The 22,906-nt window shown below is 34.6% G+C and overlaps 2 protein-coding genes across 2 annotated transcripts in view; both read right to left on the bottom strand.

Annotated features, from left to right (window-relative positions):
• Positions 1 to 1,755, bottom strand: part of LOC109086867 (nipped-B-like protein A) — a 76,444-nt gene extending 74,689 nt beyond the window's left edge. Inside the window, exon 1 of the mRNA XM_042723169.1 lies at positions 1,387 to 1,755. The gene's annotated coding sequence lies outside the window, so the exon portion shown is untranslated. The remainder of the gene's footprint in view (positions 1 to 1,386) is intronic.
• A 2,184-nt stretch (positions 1,756 to 3,939) lies between these two features.
• On the bottom strand, positions 3,940 to 21,214 carry LOC109086857 (excitatory amino acid transporter 1-like). The gene is made up of 9 exons (XM_042723460.1): positions 20,938 to 21,214; positions 18,224 to 18,361; positions 14,862 to 15,066; positions 14,733 to 14,775; positions 14,361 to 14,632; positions 12,914 to 13,147; positions 6,973 to 7,167; positions 6,046 to 6,180; positions 3,940 to 4,793 (listed from the first exon to the last, which is right to left on the bottom strand). The coding sequence occupies exons 1-9, from the start codon at positions 21,212 to 21,214 to the stop codon at positions 4,583 to 4,585; spliced, it is 1,710 nt and encodes a 569-aa protein (XP_042579394.1). The 3' UTR covers positions 3,940 to 4,582.
• Positions 21,215 to 22,906: the final 1,692 nt, after the last annotated feature.

The raw sequence follows: 22,906 nt of genomic DNA, 5'->3' as shown, positions 1-22,906 counted from the left end.
TTTTATTCGAACAACTGCATTTCAAATGATAAAAACCTCTTCTGTAGTATCAAAAAACAAGTCTGCATACATTTCCGCATCCGGGCTATTTAGAGGGCATTAATATTCATGACTCATTTGCATGTGAAACTGTATTCGAAAGGTAAACAGTCCAGTACTGAGCTCTGGCGGGCAGATTAGCGATGCAAACCGGGGTACTTCTGTTGCACTGGCCCCTTTAAATGCCAATACTTCACTTTACTTACATTCATGAATCCATTCCGATCACTTGCGTGCAGGTTTAATGACAACAACTCGGCAGCGACATTCACATAATACACTATTTCATAATCAAACCCTTTGTCGCTAAAAATTTAAATCCAACAATCACCAACGTTTTCAACATGTCCAGCAATAACGTGTTTATATTTCTTACCGAAAACAAGGTGCAAGCGACTCTGAGTTGGCTTGAGTTCTGAATGCAATTATCTGCCCAATTTATAGTATTATTATCTAAATCATTAACGCAGCATGCTATTAAAGGATATGGCAGATCATACAGTGGAGTGAATCATCACATCTGTGCAAACAGGGTAATGTTAACACAAAATGACTAAAAACACAGTGTTGACAAGTCGATCACCTCAGAGAGGAACCATTCATCCTCAAAGCGTTTCACTGACGTTTGTTCAGCCATAATGACTCAAAACATGGCTAACACAGCTAAGTTATGAACACCAGAGAATGTAAATATTTACCATAACAAGCGTTCAAGACGTTCGTGGGTTATCGAGAGATGCTTAGAAATTATTTCGACTATTTGCAAAGCGTTAGCTCGGGACTTAATAGATTCCTTGCAGAGACTCGCTAGTTAGCATCGCTCTGGTCTGCTATGTGAATTCTTACAGAAACCCGAGCCGCTTGGGTTCTTACTTATTTAAATAACAGATTTAGTTATCTTCTACACGATTTTCTGTGAATAGTTCAGTCGTTTAGTCTACTAAACGATAGCCGCCGCTATGCTAAACGCTGGCCAAGGCTAGTTCGGCTACGCACATCTTTCTATCTCCGCGCGCGAACAATAAAAACACTTTTCGCTGTCCTCCATTCTCTCCCTCACACTGTACGTGACGCGACGAAACGTTTTCGGTCATTACAAGGAGCGTGGGATATCTGTATATAATCCGTTTGAGTTCCCGCACAAAAGCGCTCGCCAGTGTTTGTGTCGCGAGGCCTCCGCAGAAGCCTCGGACTCTACGCACGGGGGCGCGCCGGAGGAGGACGACCAGCCGAGCCGTTGCGACGTTCGTCTCCTCAGAGCCGTTCCGTCGAGAAAAACCAAGTCGAAATGTGGTAAGGAACGCGAAGACGGCCTTAGGAGAAATTGTGACAGGGTTTGATATTTACCTTAGCTTGGGGTAACTTCAAAGAAGAAAAAATAAGGGGACTGTTGTTGGGATGAGAGGTTGGTTGTCGGTCTGCTGTAAGTCTCTGGCTCCCCCTCTCTGCTATAAAAAGATCGGCGCGGGCTAGCGGGGTTTGTTTAGCCGAGCCAGCTAACAACAAGCCAACTCTATCTTTATCTGGGGTGGGGGAGGTCAGGCTTTCTCTCATCACACTTTAAATGCGTTTCATAGCGGAGCCGAGTTTAATTCAGCTCCTTATGAACTCATCGCGCCGACGCTCGTAAAACACCGTCGCTTACGTCTTTGTTTGCCAACAAAAAGCCCCACAACTGATGCTTTGTCGCTAGTCAGAGGGAATTGTAGGTTGACCGGAAATACAAATACTAATAACGTGATTATTTCCCCGCAGACACTGTTGACGATTTCCAGCCTTTTTCCATCAGGTGCAAAAAACACCTATAACTGAAGACTGAATTCTTCTTTTTTATTCAAGATAATTTTTTTTTTTTTGTTTTTTTTAGTTTGTTGTCATCAATAATTATTTATTATGTTGTAATCATGTATTTGTTTTTGTTAAATATTTTTTTTTTGTTACGCATACTTTATACATACGCATGCATGCATATTTAATATATTCATGTATAATCCTCTTTAATTTTTTTCATATACATTACATTAATATGCATCGTACTTTATGTATGCATATATATGTACACACACACTGTGTACTGTATATGAAGTATGATGATTATTAATTATAAAGTATATTGTGAATAACGCTGTTACATTGTATGTATTGATGTGGATATGTATATATTTATTAATACATAGATTAGTGAAAAATATATTAATATAATTTATATTATTTTAACATACAACCATCTTTATATATAACAAATAATGTGAATCCTTACACTAGTGATATGATCATAACCTTGAAAAGAATGTTTAGGGATCTTTTTGAATAGAATATCGGATAGCCCCAAATATGATACTGGATATTAAAGAAACTACAGTTTATTGTAATTGCTGATGGGTTTGGGAGGGAACCGTTAACAGACTTCAGTGTTCTTGTAGGAAGTTCTTGTACAGTAGGTTATAACTTGACCTAGAGCCCTGTCCTTTGAGCCTTTCTGTAGTTTCACTTCTCACCACTGGGTGGCGACTTAGTATAACGATTAAGGCTAGCAGGCACACCTGTAGTTTATTAACAACTTTATTTGAAATTATTTGTCTTCTTTAAGACAAATAAACCTGTGTAGCTATATGAAATATATGAGCTATAATAATGTGGCTTCCATTACAATTAACTGCCATATATATTCCAATGCTATTCAAGTCCAAACTAAAAACCCGTGCAAGTCCAAGAAAGTTTTGTATAAAAGCATCTGCAAAACCAGTACATGAAAATGATGTATTTTAAAATTGACAATTGTTGTTTTTATTTCTACTCTTTCTTTAGCAAGTTTGTGTAAAGCACTTTATACACAAAATGTCTATATGAATCAACTTTTCTTGAAATTTTATTAAACACAGCATGTAGTGACATTCATAATTTTTTTTTAGTTTGGAATATATGTCAAAGCAAAATGTTTGCTCATTAGTTGTATATTGATATAACGCTAAGAGATTTTTAATGTGTTCGGAAATGCAATATATTATAGCTACTCAGACTCACCTCAAGAAAAAAAACTACTGGAACAGGTCAAGAAGGACATGATAAAATTGTGTCAACAAGGTCTTGACATGAACAGAGATTAATTACATCATTCTTTGTAAGGCAGTAACAAAATGTGCTTGATAAGTACAGTAGAGTAGTGAGGGATTGAGAAATGTCAAGGATGAGCCATTCAAAGGCTTATAATGACTGTAATTCTGCATAACTGGGTGGTGCTACATTAAGGTTATAACATTTAACTCCTATTTTGTCACTACAAAGTGAAATTGATTGAGTTTTTTTCTTAAAAATTAAGGAATAGTTTAAAGGAATAGTAAAAAAAAATTGCTAAAAGTACTTACCCTCAAGCCATACAAGATATAGATGAGTTGGTTTCTTTTTTGAGAACAGATTTGGAGAAATGTAGCATTACATCACTTGCTCACCAGTGTGAATGGGTGCCGTCAGAATGAGAGTCCAACAGCTGATGAAAAATCACAATAATTCACACCCGCTCCAGTCCATCAGTTAACATCTTGTGAAATGTGTAACGTTGCATGTTTGTAAGAAACAAATCCATCATTACGACATTTATAACTTCAAACAGTCCAAAACCGGTCTAAATAAATATGTGGATTTTGTTGTGTGAGGACAACAAGTGATGGACTTTTTCAAGTGTTATGATGGATTTTGGCTAGATGTTATGGTTTTAAGTTAAAATGTCTATGAACTCGAGTGGTGTGGATTACTTGTGAATTATTGTGATGTTTTTATCAGCTGTTTGGACTCTCATTCTGACGGCACCCCTTCACTGAGGATGCAAAATAGTTATAAAATAGTTCACATAAGAATCACTAACCTGTTCAGGGTGCATGCTAAGAACACAACAGGTCTGTGAACAGTCCTGGCCAAAATGCTCTTTTTTATTAATAGATTTCTTTATTTGTTCAAACCGACAATAATCTATAAAAGCTTTGAAATAAGATGATCACATCAGTTAAATGTACAGTTTTTTAAAAACAACTCATGCACGGTCTGAGTGACTTCACAGATTCCAGCTTATTTCCACTGATAAAGGCCGCTGTAGTTGTGTAGCATGGAAACATCGCAATATACTGTTGTTTCTGGACTCGCAGCCTCACTTTCCAACTTAAGCTGCCAAACTTCCCATGTGTTACATAACAACCAGTTTGAAAATACTTCTTTTTTTAAAATCATCTGATATCATTTTGCTTATTTAAAATATTTTTTTCCCAGCCCAAGTAGAAGCATCATTGTGAACATATATTTCTTCCATAATGATATTGAGTTTTCTCTTCAATTAACGAAAACAAACATGCGTCTAGAAAATTATTGTCTAATGTAACCAAATCTATTCCATGTACTCTACAATAAAACAGTTCAAAGAGGACCACACATGTCCACCTCTGCTCAAACTTCAACACATTTGGACGTCTTCGACAGGAATATAAAAACACTTGAGATGAATAGTCACTAGTGTTTGTACAAAAACTAGAGTTTTTCCTCAGGAAACAGGCAGTTACATTTTGGTCTCACTGTCAGGGATCTTGGCATTCTCGCACTCGCTCTCCTGAGAGATGAGCTGGTAGGACTTCTTGGTCTCTTTCTCCTCCACGACAGAGTTTCCGATCTCGGTGTCGACAGCGCACAGCTCGTGACGTGACAGGTGCTCCACAATGCCAGCACCAATGGAGTCGCCCAAAACATTTGTGGTGGTGCGCAGCCGATCTCTGAAGCAGCAGATCAAAACAAACAGATTTATTTTCATGGTGGAAATATGCTGTGCTTGGTACAAACACACCACAGCTTCTTATCAAAGTCATCTCCTCATCAATGGGGATTTATTTCTCTGGTTTACACAACTGGATGTCACATGAGCCTTTGTTGTGCTCTGAGGGCCTCATGTAGCTTCCGCTTAAGAAAAACAGTTCCTTCATCTTTGGATGTTTTTGCTGACCCATCTTTCCTGGCATGAATGTTCCTCAGAGTCTGAGGCCTCCTCCAAGCCTCACAATGCCTTTTCTGTTCTGTACGCTGCTTTAACCAGCACATAATCTCTGACGACAAGCTCCCTGACTGAACTTGAATTCAACTACTGCCGTTTTGCACTGAATAGGCCACAAAAACATGCTATTGGATATGGGTGTACTGTTCAGTGGATCCTAAACTCATTGGAAGCAGATGTTGCATGGCCATATACGATTGGATTATGGGTTATGGAATGTAAAAGATAGAATATCTTGCTGCTCAGCCCTCATGTTCTGCCTGGGTCTGTGTGAAGGAATATTACATTAAAGCACATTCAGACGTCTTCAGAACATCACAGGTTGAAATTCTCTTGTTCAGGGTTCCCACAGCTTTTGATCAATGAATTTCCATGACTTTTCCAGTTATTTTGGATTATAAACGCTGATAGACATTTTTTTTTAAATGTTATAGAGGTTAGTGGTTACAGTCACAAAGAGCCATTTCTAGCTGATGAAGCCATTAAACTTAAAACACAAAAAATATTATGTAATTCAATATTTAAATATAAACAATTAACACATTACACTTGACTTAGTAACTCAACTACAAAATTATATCCAACCTTACCTGGATACATACGTATGTACTATAGAGCAAATCTCAACTGTTTTATGGTTATATTGTCACAAAATATAAACTGCATTATCTGCATACAGTATATTATGTACTATAGAGTCATCTTGATATAGTATTTTGAAAATTTGAATTAATATTTTTAGATTTTTTTTTTTTTTTTTTATTTTTATTTATTTGTGTTTTGAGAGTACGAACTATGTCTGTTTATTTAAGCTGATGAGTATAGTTCTTCAAATACTTTCTCCTGTCCCAGTCTAAAGTACACATTGGTTTCCCTTAAAAGTCATGTGTGGGATGATCTCACACACTAGAAAAAATTTAAAGGTTTGTAAAACACACACACACACACACACACACACACACACAAATAGTACTTACAGTAACCAATCAACTGCGATAATTAGAGAGATGTCATCAGTGGGCAGTCCTACGGAGGTCAGCACTATCACCATGGTAACCAGGCCAGCCTGAGGGATTCCAGCTGCACCAATGCTGGCTGCTGTTGCTGTGATGCTGTCAAATTATACAAAGCAGGCATTCAAAAATCATTTTCAGTCAGATAAATACTGAAATGGTGTGAGAAATCAACTACCTTTAAGGCAAGACAGGCAAAACAATAGTTTTTTTTTTTTTTCTTTTTATGCACTGGCCATTTTTTAGATTTTGGGATTCTACTTTCACAACATGTCTTCTTTCAGACTAGTGGAAAGAAAACAGCCAAAATACAGTGTTTATTTTATTACATTTTGTCTATTTGCATCTGTATATTCAATTAATACAGTTTTTATAATACAGTTTTTTTTTATGACTTTTCTCAAAAATAAATAAATAAAAAAATAAACATTTTCCCGTCAGAAATCTCTACTTTAGTAGCATTTACATACAACAAAATGTCTATTTTTGTGGATATTATAAAAACTTTTACTGGTTAGGTTTTTTTAAATATACAATTATTAAAGAGTGTTTAAAAAAGATATCCAAAATCATTCTGAAATATGTCAACATGTCCAATATGTAAAAATAAAATAAAATATAATAAAACTAAAATTTTGATCCTGGCTTTATTCAGTGTTCATATTTTTGTTTTGGAAATGTATGCAAATTAGTGCATTTTTAATTAGACAATGCCTAGTTTGCATTTTTAAACATTTGAAAAAACGTGTAGTAGTACAACATTTAACGTCTTAATGTTCTGTGATTAATCAGCGGGGGAAATATGGTGAAATCTGTTAGTTTTCACCTGTGGTGTCTTGCCTTAAATGAATAAGCTGTCATGGAAAAGTTCTTTATTTGACCTAACGGTACCTGATGGTTAGGATCTGTCCAAAGTTCAAATCCATGTCATTGACTTGTGCGATGAAGATGGCAGCCAGAGCCTCGTACAGAGCGGTGCCATCCATGTTTATGGTGGCTCCAACAGGCAGCACAAAACGGGTTACACGTTTATCCACATGGTTATTCTCCTCTAGACACTTAAAGGTGATGGGCAGAGTGGCAGAGCTACGGAGAGGCAAATTCTGTCATCATTCACTGATCATCATCATGTTCCAAACTCAAAAATGTAGACAAAAGCAAAAACGTTGACCCATCTTTTTCAGCGGCAAGTAACGGTGGGATGTCTAGTTCCAACAAACACCATAAAAACTATCCATATTGAGAACATATACAAAAAGCATGTAGTGGAAGACTAAAATATTAATCATTCTTTTTTGGGTAAACTTACCTTTTTAAACATGTCGTGAAACTCTTATGCTAGTGCTACAGCAAAATAACCCTTAGGAAACTAACCTAAATTTTATTCTAGTAAAACTGTAGTATGCCTAACCAAAGTTGTTGTTTTTTTGGATTGATTAACATTTGTATAACCAGTTTTACTACAAATACCCTGTTAAACTATGTTTGGTGTAGCAAAATCATGTTTTTTTGTGGTTTACCATGGTTTAACTACACAGCAAAATATCCAGTGTTGAAATCCTAGTGTTGGGGACTTTTAGAGTAAAGTGTTCAAGTTGTGGTGTTGAATTTTAAAGGATTAACACTAGCTAGTGTAAACAGCCCCCTCTGGCCGGTGTTAATACACAGAGTTACCTTTATTAACACTGTTGAGTGTTAATAGTCACATCCGGGACATTTGCTCGTGTGCGCGCCTTACCCATCTGAAATATTTTTTACAGACGCCATTTTCTTTGCTCACGATGCGGTTCATATGAGGACGGAAAACGGCAATATAAAGTGTTTAATATTACTCATAAATGTGTTTTGTAATATCATATTGTTTTATAACGATATTTATTTGCTGTGTGCGCATAAACTTTTTTCAACGACATTTCCTTTCACTCACGATGCGGAACAGATGAGGACGTCATTTATTTTCTAAAAGGGAAATCTGAAAGTAAGTATTTATCTCATTTAAAATATGTATATAATAACATCATATTGATTTATAGCGATATTTATGTGCTGTACTCTCCAAAACTTCTTTTCACTCACGATGGTTAGAAGACGGGGAATTTGGTTTTATCAAAGGAAAACACCATAAGTAAGTGTTTTACCTCGTTTACATTATGTATTTTATAAGATGATTTTACTTTACGATATTTAAATGCTGTGCGCGCCTAAAGGAGCCTAATCGTTTCTCACAGATTTGAATTGCTATGCAGTGCAGATGCGGGTTGCTTAGAAAAGGGAAAGACCAGAAGTAACTTAAGCGTTTTAACTTACCTCATTTAAAATATGTATTTTATAACATCATATTGATTTATAGCGACATTTATGTGTTGTGCGCTCCTACACGTTCCTCAGAGGGATGTATTTCATGAAATAATATTGTTTAATAATGATATTTGTATGCTGTGCGTGCCTAGACGATCTGAAACTTTCAAATCAAACCACTGTAAACGGCCCAAATCTAAAATAGCAATATCAGTAATTGTTTCTTGCGTGTCTCGTGACCAGATTTTATCATGTTGATGTGTCAAGCATATATGTGTTTCATTTTTGTTTCATTTTATATTTTCATATATATTCCTTTGTATATATTTAAAAATAACTTTTCAATATACTCATACTCTCTATACTGAGTGAGTTAAATTGTTCACCATTCAAAGTGAATTTGTGCCCTCACAAGACTTGGAGTATGACACATGGGTAGCATGGACTACAGATCAGATATGATTTTTTGGTATGCTTGTACTGTCCTTTATTTGTGTGTTGTCCCATTTATGCGCATTTTGATAGGTGAAGCCCTGCCTCAGCACAATGAGATCAGCATGGAATTCAGGAATTGTGACCTATTTTCCAGTTAGACTGGCTTTCTTTTTACAACAAAAATATATACATTTACAGTGAGTTAAATGCTTCTCCTTAAAGGGATAGTTCACCCAAAAAATTAAATATTCATTTACTCACACTTGAATTTGTCTTATGTCATATGTTTCTTTGTCAGACCACAAAAGGAGATTTAAATAAAATGTCCCGAATGTGCTTGTCCATATAATGTCAGTCAATGGCGAATAACATCAAGCTTTTAAAATAGAAGCAACAGTATAATAGAGTGGTCTTATGTATCATGTGATGTATATTCTAAGTGGTCTGCGGGTATACAATAAGGTTTGGTGAGAAACATGCTGAAATTTTGCATATTATTTAACAAACATCCTCACTTGACTTGATAGAGACAACATACAGAACTACCAAATTTTGCTATAAGTTTGATTGCATAATTGCTGTTAAGTGTTAATTGTCTGTTTATGTCTTATTGATTTTTCTGAACATTTCTGCCGTATGCACATAAACTAACAGTCACCACTGATAAGCTACTACTAAATATTGTAGAAACTTAATTTTCTTAAAGTTGCTTTGCAATGATTTGTATCGTAAAAAGCGCTATACAAATAAACTTGAATTGAATTGATTGTTGGTCTGTGTGTTCATAAGACACTATTAGTTCAGTTCACTCTGAATTGCACACAAGTTGTGAAAAAAAAAAAAAAAGAAAAAAAAAAAAATCAAGATTAATAAAAATGTTACATAAAAAAAAAAAAAAAACTAAGCATGGAAATCCCCCAAAATAAATAACCCCGAAATAACCCTTAAAACAAACTGTTCACCTGAATTGTTGTTTATGTATACTCATGCTGTTCCACAAACACCATGTAAGACATGTATGTCATACTGGTTTGGAACCAAATTATGACAATTTTTGGGTAAATGTTTTGAGTAAACTATTATTGTATTGTAATTGATACTTGTCTCTGATATTTCACCTGTTAATAATAGTTTTGATAAATGGATGTGAAATTATTCTGTTTTTTTTCTCCCCAATTTTACAGAAGCACTTTTGTGATGCTGCAAGTGGGAGTGGATTTCTTGCTTAGCTGGAAACTGAGAGAACCACGTCTTGTCTTGCCGAAAAAAAGAAAGACTACTTTCTCCAAGGAGGTCCAAACGCCAGTTCAGTGATAACATACATTCAGCCAGGGCCGTCCTTTGTGGGGTGCAACTGGTGCGGTCGTACCGGGCCCCGCACTTAAGGGGTAAACGGACTGAATGACCCCCCCCCCACACACCCCGGGAATGCGATCGGACCCAGGGGGGCGTCGCTCCCTACTTCGCACCGGGCCCCGCATCAGCTAAGGATGGCCCTGCATTCAGCTTTGATGGTAATGAATGAGATGCTGTGGTTTTAGCAGATAAATGTAAGCACTATAAACCTAATGAAATTCAGAATACATACGGACCAAATAAGAATACGTACTTTGTGCATTTGCACTGATTTGCTTTGATATTATGTTTTGATTTTTGTAAGAACATGTTCTTTACATGTATTGAAAACACTGAATGTGAAGACATTTTGGTGCAGGGGAAAAGAGTTATAATGTTTCAATTAAAATAAATAAATAAATGTAAACATGCGTAGTTTTGTGGATTAATTTATTTATATTAAAAAAAAAAAAAAAAAAAATTTAACAATATGAGTTTTTTTTTGTTATAAAAGCAGTGTGTGACATCTGCCGGATTTACAAATAAACTCTTTCAGTGTTAAAATGTACACTGTGAGTAATGTACATATTTCAAACTTTGAAAAGTGTTATTTTAACTCCAAAATGGAGGGAGTCATACAGTATATACATTTCAGGAGTGTTAAATTTGACTCGAATTGAGTTCATTGTACACTGGCTTTTTTGCTGTGTACAATAATCATGGGTTTATTAATCGCAATCAACCGCATCCAAAAGAATAGTTTTTGTTTACATTACATTTGTGTGTGTTCTGTGTGAATATATATATATATATATATATATATATATATATATATAATATATATATATATATAGCTATATTACAGGTCAAAATTTTGGAAACATTACTATTTTTAATGTTTTTGAAAGAAGTCTCTTCTGCTCATCAAGCCTGCATTTATTTGATCAAAAATACAGAAAAAAACTGTAATATTGTCAAATATTATTACAACTTAAAATAATAGTTTTCTATTTGAATATACTTAAAAAAAAAAAAAATTATTCCTGTGATGCAAAGCTGAATTTTCAGCATCATTTCTCCAGCCTTCAGTGTCACATGTAACATCCAGTCTATCACATGATCATTTAGAAATCATTCTAATATTCTGATTTATTATGAGTGTTGGAAACAGTTCTGCTGTCTAATATATTTGATGAATAAAAGGTTAAAAAGAACTGCATTTATTCAAAATAAAAAAAAAAATCTAATAATATATATTCTAATAATATATTTTCTTTACTATCACTTTTTATCAATTTAACACATCCTTGCTGAATAAAAGTATTGATTTTATTTAAAAAAAAAGAAAGAAAAAAATATTACTGACCCCAAATTACTGACTGATTGCTATTACAAAATATTTATATTTTAAAAACATAGCTTCTTTTTTTTTTTTTACTTTTTATTCATCAAAGTATCCTAAAAAAGTATCACATGTTCTGAAAAAACAACTTTGATAATGAATTAAAGTTGTTTTAAAGTTTCCAACTTTGATAATGAATCATCATATTAGAATGATTTCTAAAGGATCATGTGATAATGATCCTGATAAAAATTCAGCTTTGCATCAAAAATAGTAATGTTTCCAAATAAATGATAATTTAAAGTATAATAAATTTAAAACATATATTATTATAAATTGTAATAATATATCACAATATTAAATTTTTTTTCTGTATTTTTGATCAAATAAATGCATGGTTTTTTTTATTTGATGAGCAGAAAGAAACTTCTTTCAAAAACATTAAAAATAGTAATGTTTTCCTTTAAGAAACTTTTGACCTGTACTGCAGTGTATATATATATACCTTATATATATATATGCGTGGGCATATATATATATATATATATATATATATAGGCGCGCGTCCGCGAGTATATATATATATATATATATATATAATATATATATATATATATATATATATATAAATAAATACACACATACAGTATATATTTTGAAAATATTTACATGTATACATTAATTTATATTCTCATAAATATATTTAATATATAAACATAACATATTTTTCCTAAATATATAAATGGATGTGTGTGTATTTATGTATACATAAATATGCACAGTATACACACATATATTGTGTAAACAAAAACTTTTATTTTGGATGCCATTAATCGCGATTAATCATTTGACAGCACTAGTTTTTTGGATTTATTTGTAGTAAAACCATGGTTTATTTTCATGATGGAAATCACATTTTACTTGCGTTATGAATAAGAGTTTACAGTCTGTGCTGAATGTGATGAAAGAAAAACACAGTGTACAGGACATAATGATCGAAACGTCTTTCTATTGAGTTGTCCTCGCATATGTGACCAGCATAATTCCATTCACAAACAAATTATGCAATTCTTTTATTGTGCAAATCTTTTATTGTGCAATTCCCTACAGTAATTAAAAAACAAAGTTCTACATGTGTAGTTCAATTTCCAAACCAATTACACATGAGCCGGTACCATGAACGTAATGAATAGCCTAGCTTAAAAAGACAAGTCTCCGGTATGAATCTGTTTGATGATTCATTTACTGAAATTGAATCGTTCAGAGAGGCTACTGAATCAACATCTTATTATTTTAAGTGATATCCGTAGCAAGTTATCATTATTTTCAGTGATATCCGTATCGAAATGATGCAAGCTCTTTGGTAAATTAAATAAAATGTATCAGAATGTATTGAAAATGTATTTAAATTTAAAAGCTCACCTGGAGGAGGTACCGAGTGCAGTGACAAGGGCTTGCAGAAGTCCAGCGATGAACACAAATGGATTTTTACGCGTCACAAGGAAGTACAGCAAAGGCAGTACGATGACTGCATGTATCAGAAGGCCAGCGATGACTGTGATGGTGTACATGCCCAACTGGCCTCCCATTTCTGATATATCATCCATCTCAACTATCTTTCCCGCGATCAGGAACAGTATGCCAAGAGGAGTATACCTGAGGTGGGAAAACAAATTAGCTATTACCACTTCGGAAACAAAATGTGTAAAACATTTGCTTAATTAAGGCAAAGGGAATGTCCTAAGTTGTCTAATAAAGTGTTTTTCTACGGTCATGTTTTGTCTCACGGCACTTCAGACTAAAATGTTCTCAGAAAAACAATGTGCAACAGTAATTTATAATCTAACAACATAATATCTGAAAGTCAAGAATGCGTTTGTATGCGTCAGTATTGGGTTTCGCCAGTTCACGCAACAAATGACTCAACTGAAGTGATGCATTTTAATTGAGACCGTCAAAAAGACTCACAAAACAGATCCAAACTCAGTCGTGAGTTAGGAGGCTTTGAATCAGATTCATTGAGTCAGTAAATCGCTCAGAGCCGTTACTGAATTCCTTACTGCACCATCTGTAATTTTTCCAGTCACATCAGATTCGAAACGGGAACTGTGCTTTGATGGGGTTCAGATGAATCTCCAGAGATTGAAAGCATCCAATTTGGAAAAAAATTTATAATAAAAATAACTACAAAAGCTTGCAACTATAACTTAAAGTGTTGTGGTCTATATTAAATTAGGCCTACTGAGCTATTAAAGGGATAGTTCACCCCAAAATGAACATTTTGTAATCATTTATTCACCCATTTATTCACAGTTTCTTTCTTGAAGATGTTGAACACAGAAGAAGATATTTTGAAAAAATTTTAAGAACCGAACAGTTGATGGTCCCCATTTACTTCCAAAATATTTCTTTCCATACAATGGAAGTCAATGGCTAACAGCAACTGCTCGGTTCTTAATTTTTTCAAAATATCTTCTTCTGCGTTCAACATAAAAACAAACTCATACAGGTTTGGAACGACATGAGGGTAAGTAAATGATGACAAAATTGTCATTTTTGGGTCTTTAAGATTTTTTTGTTCATGTAAACAGACCCAAATAACATTAGCAAAAATAACACCCAAATAACTTAACAGAATTTCATTTTTCCATTATTTATTATATGAGGGCCAATTTTTAACTCTCCTCTTATTTAATTGTTTTAATTGCTAATGTTCCAGTAAGTCTGCTTGAAATTAAAATGACAAAAACAGTCTGGCAGGTCATGACATGGTTTATCCCATTTTCATTAATTAGAAAAACCACTGTTTGTGAAAACAAAGTACATAATGTGCTCGAAGCTGTAAACTTTCCCACTGTAAATCACTCACCACATGATAATGGCAACAAGCCTCATGATGGCCTCATTTAGACAGTCAAAGAAATCCCGTAGCGGTTGTCCCTGTTCCTTCATGCTCCCAATGATGAAGCCAAAGCACATGGAGAAGACCACGAGTCCGAGTGCATTGATTCCATTAACCGTTCCCAGCACTGGTATCACCTCTTCACGTCTGAGTTCCTGTGACCCGTTATTCAAACTGAACAATGTCTCGTTCACCAGAACTTTAACCGTGACCACTCGCTTGCCATATTGTGTTTTAAACTGAAGAAGGTAGAGAGAATAGAAAAACAGTTACTTGGTTGTGTTTACCATCTTACAGGAAACTAGATTTTTACTGGTTCTTGTGCATTAAAAACATTACCTGTTGAGTACAAGCTTGCACTAAATTAGGAGGAAACATGTTTCTATAAAAAAATAAATAAAAAGAATATAATGTTAGAAAAAAAAAAAAACATCATATAATTGTAAATTTAAAAGTACTTTGCCATACCTGATGAGATCGAGGAAGGCATCTGCTGGGCTGACATGTTCTATCTTCTCCTGTTTGGTGAATTCGTCTTTAGAGCCTCTTCCCGGGTGGATGATGAGCACCATGACGATCCCGATGAACACAGTGATGATAGTGGTGGTGGTGTAGTAAACTACAGCTCTCCCACCCATCTTCCCTGAAGCTCGACTGTCCAGAGCGGCCATGCCTGCACACAGGTGACATTAGACTGCAGTATTAGTTTGTTTCACATGATTCTGGGGATGCATGTACATATAGTAATGCAAGCAACAGCATATGCAACTGCATATACATACAATGACAGTCAAGAGGTTGGAAACACCTACTCATTCTACACTAGCATTCAAACGTTTAGGGTTAGTAAGATTTTTGATCACACTTTAGTTTAAGGTCTAATTATCACCATTAACTAATTATTAACTGTCTAATTTGCTGCTTATTAATAGTTACCTAATTTGCTGCTTATTATTAATAGTTAGTAAGGTAGTTGTTAAGTTTAGGTATAAGGCAAGATTAAGGGGTCTAAAATATGGTCATGCAGAATATGTGCTTTATATGTACTGATAAACAGCTAATATGCCAGTAATATGAATGATAATAAACTACTAGTTAATAGTGAGAATTGGTCCTTAAAATAAAGTGTAACAGTTTTTTTTATGCTCACGAAGGCTTCATTTATTTGATCAAAATTGCAGTAAAAAAAAAAAAACCTGTAAAATTTTTCAATATTTTTACAATTTAAAATAAATGTTTTCTATTGTAATATATTTTCAAATGTAATTTATTCCTGTGATCAAAGCTGAATTTTCAGCATCATTACCATAGTCTTCAGTGTCACATGATCTTTCAGAAATTATTATGATTTGCTTTGTTATTTTTATTATTATTGTAAATATTTGTGATGGTTGTTGTGCTTTTTTTTTTTATGGAAATGATATGATATGTTTTCAGTATTTTTTGATCAATTTAAAGGGAAAAACAGCATTTATTTAGAATGGAATTCTACAACAACTTTACTTACACTTTGGATCAATTTCATGGATCCTTGTTGAATAAAAGTATTCATTTCTTACATTTTTTTTTTAAATAAAACATTACTCACCCCAAACCTTTGAATGGTAAAATATATTATGACTATTTTAGACTTATTTGGATATTAAGTCATCAGAACTATGAAATAACAAATGGCAGGAATTATCTTTTGACTTCAAAATGTGAAACTCTTATATTTGAGCTTCTTTGTCTAGATTTTGCAACTTTTTTTCATCTTTTTTTTCACACTTAAGTCTACAGTTGTTGAATAAAAGCTTTTAAGGACTTACAATTTATATTTGAATACAAAAAAAAAGTAACTAGACTCTTTCAGACCAAACATAAAATCAGTCAAATTCAGTGTGAAATTCAGAAAGAAAGAAAGAAAGTCTCTACATTGATGCTCAACAACAATAGCTTGTGAAGGAGTCAGACAGTATATTTCCTGAAGGTCACTGACCATGACTGCCATTCAGCATTTCTCTCTACAGGACAGAAACAGCCATTGTATTGAACTATGCATGTCTTCCATTATTGTGTATGGTGCATGTCTGCTCCTAAGTAGTGATCTCACTGCCCCCAACCTCATACAACCCCTCAGCTTTACACCCCACAGTGGCCTGGGAACCTTCTGCACAGGTCATGTTCTCGTCCTGCTGCTCTCATTAGTTCTCGTCTCCATGGTAACAATGACTTTCCCGCCAGAGTCTTATAAAATCTTATTCTCCTATACAGCAGAGTAATTACTTCAAATACACACACACACAGTCTTCAAAGACGAATTGTGTGTGACCCTCACAAAGAAACTCATCTAATGAGAGCTCAATCAGCGAACGGCCAGAATTTGCGGATAAACTAAGTCTGTCTGTTCCATCAAGCTGCTGTTTAATCAAAAACTCATTTTTGCTTTGTAACTATATGGCCAGGCAACCAATAAACAATGCTTCCCACAGATTTTCAAATCAGTGTCACTGCTCGCCTCTAAAGTTTGTCCTTGGTTTGGCTTTTGCAGATTCGGCTGATCTGACGACACGCTGTGATGCACCGTATGAGTGTGTGTGTTTATGTTTGGAGTGTTTGATCTGAATGGACCTCTGCTGTGTCATGATGTTCAGCCTTGAGACTGTGCAAGTGACAGCAAGACAGAAACAAACAGCACTTCTGAGAAGATCTTTAAAGACAGCTGCTATTCCATCTGTTGCAATAAGTCAATATGAAATCAAACTCCATTTACCTAATACACATTTCTGGTCCTACTGTAAATGGCATTAGAAAGAAGCCAATATTATTCCAAAGAGAAACAAATTATTTAATTTGATAAAATATTTTAATCATCTTTCATCAAAATGTAATAATTTGCTCCAACTCTTCCCTTTTCTGAGGAAATCTTCTATATCTTTTACACTTTTGGAAAAAAAAGTTACTTTAAATTTCGCATGTTGTATTTTGTTTTTATTTTATGTTGTATGTTTAATTTAGTTATTTTTATTAAGTTTTTAGGTACACAGGTGTGAAAAGGTTCCACCCCAGTGACAGCTTTTGTACCTTTTTTTCTGAGAGTGTACTTTTTAACCCCTTCGCTCCAGCCATCTGACTCCATTATGTAACAGCCACTTTTCACAATCCAATCAATTTTTGCTAGATAAAATCAAGTCCTGCCATAGTTTTTCTCATTGAATATCATGTTTCACACGTTAGTGAAATGACTCGTGAATGCTGTTTCATGTGGGTTCTATAGCATAAAATCAGCTGTTTAAATATCAAATTATTTATTCTATATAAGCTGTGTTTGTGGCACACTGCAGCCATCAATTTGTCTGGAAACTTTTTGTGGCTTTATTTAGAAAGCAGCAAATGCTATTTACACACAGAGAATGTGTGTGCGCGAGAGAGAGATGACTGAAATGAGCTTTTGTTCATTTGGTCACTTTGACCTTTGACCTCTTGTCTGTTTGGAAAGAGACCATCAAAGCACTGACCTCACACACGCTCTCACCTGCTCTATGTTGAACCTTTGTTGACCTTCCTTAAGATTTATTTTTAATCCAAACAGGCCTAGAAGCTGAACTAGCCTTGTTGAAGATCTCAAAACTAACTGAATTCTTCTTAAAATGATATTCTTAAGCGTATATGGATTTGCAAATACATTTACAGCTGAAAAAACAGAATGGCCTCAGCTGCATGAATTGCATAACAATATCTGCTGTCCCATTTGAGCCTGACCAAATCCTATTCGGCCCGCCCCCTTCCCCTGCATCATGTGTTTGTCTCAGACTTGTGCTCAGTGCCTGGTGGCGCCCAGCGGCCCGTACCTGTGATTAAACTGGACACCAGCAGGGGGAGCACCAGCATCTGCAGCATTCTCAATAGCAGCTCTCCAGGAAAGGAGAAGTACTTCACCTCCCGATAGGACATTTTATAAGGCCGCAGTCCAAATCCCAGAATTATACCTGTGAGAAAAACACACGTGCACCTTTAATTGATCTGTAAAAAAAAACTTTTGCATTTAGTTTTTTTTTTTTTTTTTTTTTAGTTGGAGTGTTTAGGTTATGTAACATTTTTTTCTATTCTGAAACAGAAGAAGAAAAAAATGAATGTCATGATTGTGAAATAGTTTGTGTTGTACTGTGTCACAATACTGTCTGTATCAAAACAAACCTAAAGAAAAGCTAATGGAAGTTCTATCACAATTTGGAACCAATCATAATGGGATCCAAAGGGAAACAGGATATTAGTTTGTATTTAAAAAACAAGATTTCCAGTTCATCATACTGGTTCCAAAGTATCATAAAAATTCTGTTTAAATGTTGGGTATTCCTTTACAATTTTTTAAAGGCTAAGGTTTCAGTGCTTTATGATATCCAATGCGAAAAAATAAAATCTAATATACAAGATGTTGAATATGATGATGTCATAAAATACTTGCTGAATAATGCTGTATGACACACATTTACACTCACTGGCCACTTTATTAGGTGCACCTTGTTAGTTCTGGGTTGGACCCCCTTTTGCAATGCCCACACCATTACCCCACCACCACCAGCCTGAACCGTTGAGACGAGACAGGATGGATCCATGCTTTCATGTTCTTTACGCCAAATTCTGACCCTACCATCTGAATGTCGCATCAGAAATCGAGACTCATCAGACCAGGCAACGTTTTTCCAATCTTCCATTGTCCAATTTCGGTGAGCCTGTGTGAATTGTAGTCTCCGTTTCCTGTTCTTAGCTGACAGGAGCGGCACCCGGTGTGGTCTTCTGCTGCTGTAGCCCATCTGCTTCAGGGTACGACGTATGGTGTGTTCAGAGATGGTATTCTGCATACCTCGGTTGTAACGTAGGGATGCACAATTAATCGAAATTAGATCGGAAAGGCAATAAATCACGAATAGGCAGAAGCTGTGATTGTGATTCAGCGAAGCATGGTTCTGTGATCATCAGTAGATCTCCATCCAAAGGCCAGAGGGTGCTCTCGCGCTAAAAATCCAAATAAACCCCGAAGAAGAAATCCAGGAAATGCCTATAGCTTCAGCTGAATAAACAGAAGATTTAACTGCTTTAATTGATTCAATGTGACTAATAAACACACGACTACGGCAATATATGGTTTATCTGAGTTCTTATTATAATTTTCATCATAATAAAGTATATCTATAATGCAATGCTAATCGCCATAGCCTTTATCACTGCTTAGAATACTATGAAATATTGTGTGCCTTAATTATTATGTTTAAGAAGCCACATCATCTCACAGAAGGGTTTATTTTAAACACTCAACTGAGGTTATGAAGTGAATTTGGATTTAAAACATGTTATTAGATGTGGTATTTTCACATGCACTCAGATGGAGCAGCATTTACTACACAGAGCCGTAGTTCACTGAGAAGATGCGCAAACAGCTGTCATAATCGAGAATGATTTTGTCTATTTCATAATCCTAAAATTATATCATCTACGATTATGATCACGATTTTGCATAGCTTATCAGAGAACTATGGCTCTGCATAGTAAATGCTGCTGAAAGCAGGTGATGGAGATTTATTGCTATTCACAGAACCGGCTTTACTGACTGAATGCGCATGGCAATCACAATTAATCCCGTGCGATTAATCGTGCAGCCCTATTGTAACGAGTGGTTATTTGAGTTACTGTTGCCTTTCTATCATCTCTTACCAGTCTGCCCATTCTCCTTTGACATCAACAAGGTATTTTTGTCAACAAAACTGCCGCTCACTGGATATTTTCTCTTTTTTCAGACCATCCTCTGTAAACCCTGTGCATGAAAATCCCAGTAGATCAGCAGTTTTTGAAATACTCAGACCAGCCCATCTGGCACCAACAACCATTCCACATTCAAAGTCACTTAAATCCCCTTTCTTCCCCATTCTGATGCTCGGTTTGAACTTCAGCAAGTCCTCTTCACCACATCTAGATGCCTAAATGCATTGAGTTGCTGCCATGTGATTGGCTGATTAGCAATTTGTGTTACCAAGCAATTGAATAGGTGTACCTAATAATGTGGCCGGTGAGTATATATATATATATATATAGTTTATTTGCAAAAACTGATAACTCCAGCGGAATTATTTTAGTTATTTTTACTCAATCAAAATAACCCAGCTGCAGTTTGATTGAGATGCACAATGAAAAAAACATGATTTTTGAAAATTGTTAAAAACAGTTGTGTTTTTGCAAATGAACTCTTCATATAATATTAAGGTTATTTTTATGTAATGTTAAACTTATAAAATTCTAGTGAATTCTAAATAAATGTTTTTGTAATATTAATTTTTTGGTTTTATATTAAATTTATTTTATTACATTTTAACATTTTATATAACATATTTAGCTTTATATTTAATTGCATTTTTATTATTTATTTTATTCCATTATAATATTATTCAATTTTTACTTTTATTTAAATGTATGCCACTTTATTTTTATATTTATTTGCTTTTTGATTAGATTCCAATATTATGTAATTCTACATTTGTAGGTGTCATCTCAACATCAAAAATCATCTCACCAATAACAACGGCTGCGATTGTGAGGATGACGAAGGCATTCCGCCTGAAGAAGCCTTTGACGTCATCAGTGGAGATGTTCTGTACGGTGTTGCGCGCCCGCTGGTGGGGGTGTTTTGTGAAGATATCGCGGATGTTGTGCTCTGTTTGGTTGGATGCAGGTATGTCTCCGTTTTTCTGTGTGTTGTGTGTTGGGGGCGCTACTCCTGAAACACCAGACACCGCTGAACGATTAACAGGAAACACTCCGCTTCGGGCAATAGCTGCAGAGAACAACATACAGGTAACCTCTCTAATGCAATAACCAGCTAAGTAATAATAATATTAGAGGGAACTCAATTTTTTATTTTTTTTACAACATTGTGAGTGCACCGAAAAAAGGTGGTTAGCATTTACACTGAAATAATTGCCACTCAGAAATTACTAGTAAATTTCACAAAAAAAATTACAAAGATACAGCAAGTAGCTAACATTGAATTAAACGTGAAATTTTAGAAGGTAGAAAAGCTTAAATAATATTTCTTGTAAAACTTATTTACAACTTGCAATTTTGTGTTTTTTACTACAAACACTGCACAGTAGGGCTGCACAATTAATCAAATTTCTAATCACAATTATAATTATGAATGCCACAATTATGTAATCGTTCAAAGCGGCAATTAATCGTTCAAAGTCCACTTATGTTATTCTGCATGCTTAAGATGTTTTTTTTTTCTTTCTACATGGTATCTTAAAGGTTTTCCATTGATTTAGTTTTAGTTTTAGTATAACATTATAATACCATTCATATTTTTACTTTTTTTATAATTTAAAGAAGAAACCAATCCAATGTATAGTTGACATTTGAGGCTTAATACTACAAAAAAAAAACCGAAAGTTTTTAAGTTAGAGTGTTTTCAGCTTGTTTATTTACATATAAAAATATGGCATTCAGTTTCATCAATGGTATAAACATCATTCAATGTAAATTGTGATAATCATAATTAATAATCGCAATTACAATTTCAAGGGAATAATCGACAATTAGGATTTCTGTCATAATCGTGCAGCCCTACTGCACAGTAAAAAAAATATTTTGTCATACTAGTAAATTTGTAAATAAAACAATTATTGAGCTACGTTTAAAAAAAATACTATTTCACTCTTTCTACTTCAATATTTATTTATTTTTTCATGGTAGGCGTCTGCAAATCAAAAGAGATTAAACAATTGGATTGGTCTATGTCATGTTTTAACTTGTTTCATCATCCACACAGTGAAAATAATGAATCGCATCTTCAAGATATGAACAGTAATAGCACATTTTCCTTAACAGGAAATACAGCATGCTGTATTATAATAATTAGGTTAGTGGTTTGTTCAAATCACTAACCTTAAGTATGAGCAACAATAACAGTGATGCTTGCCTAAAACTAAAACAAATCATCAGGTTACACTGGCTACCAGTAGCCGCTCGCATCAGATTCAAGGTACTGATGCTTGCCTACAAGACGACCACTGGCACAGCACCAATATACCTAAACTCACTAGTTCAATCTTATGCGCCCTCCAGAAGCTTGCGACCTCTTCCTGGACTGTGCCCAGCTGGTGGAATGACCTCTTTACTTATGAGTCTTTACTCATTTTCAAAAAACATCTAAAGAATAATCTTTTTCGCCTGCACTTGACCAACTAATACTAGCACTTTTCACAATTTTCTTGTCTATCCTATTCTTGAAAAAAAAAAAAAAAACACCTTGTTTGATGTTTTTTATTTGATTGACTAACTGAGAGTTGTGGTGGTTGTTTTATGTTGTTGTTCTCTCATTGATCTGATTGCTTCTATTGTTCTCATTTGTAAGCCCCTTTGGATAAAAGCGTCTGGTAAATGATTAAATTGTAAATGTAAATCTAAACTGAAAAAAAATTATAAATATATAATAATAATTCTTCACTGTTGACTGCATTCTACAAGAAAATACGGTTTCAGTT

This window comes from Cyprinus carpio, chromosome B5, assembly GCF_018340385.1.
Source record: "Cyprinus carpio isolate SPL01 chromosome B5, ASM1834038v1, whole genome shotgun sequence".
Classification (NCBI taxonomy): Eukaryota; Metazoa; Chordata; class Actinopteri; order Cypriniformes; family Cyprinidae; genus Cyprinus; species Cyprinus carpio.
Note: the sequence above shows the minus strand (reverse complement) of the source record. Positions and strands in the feature narration are given on the sequence as shown.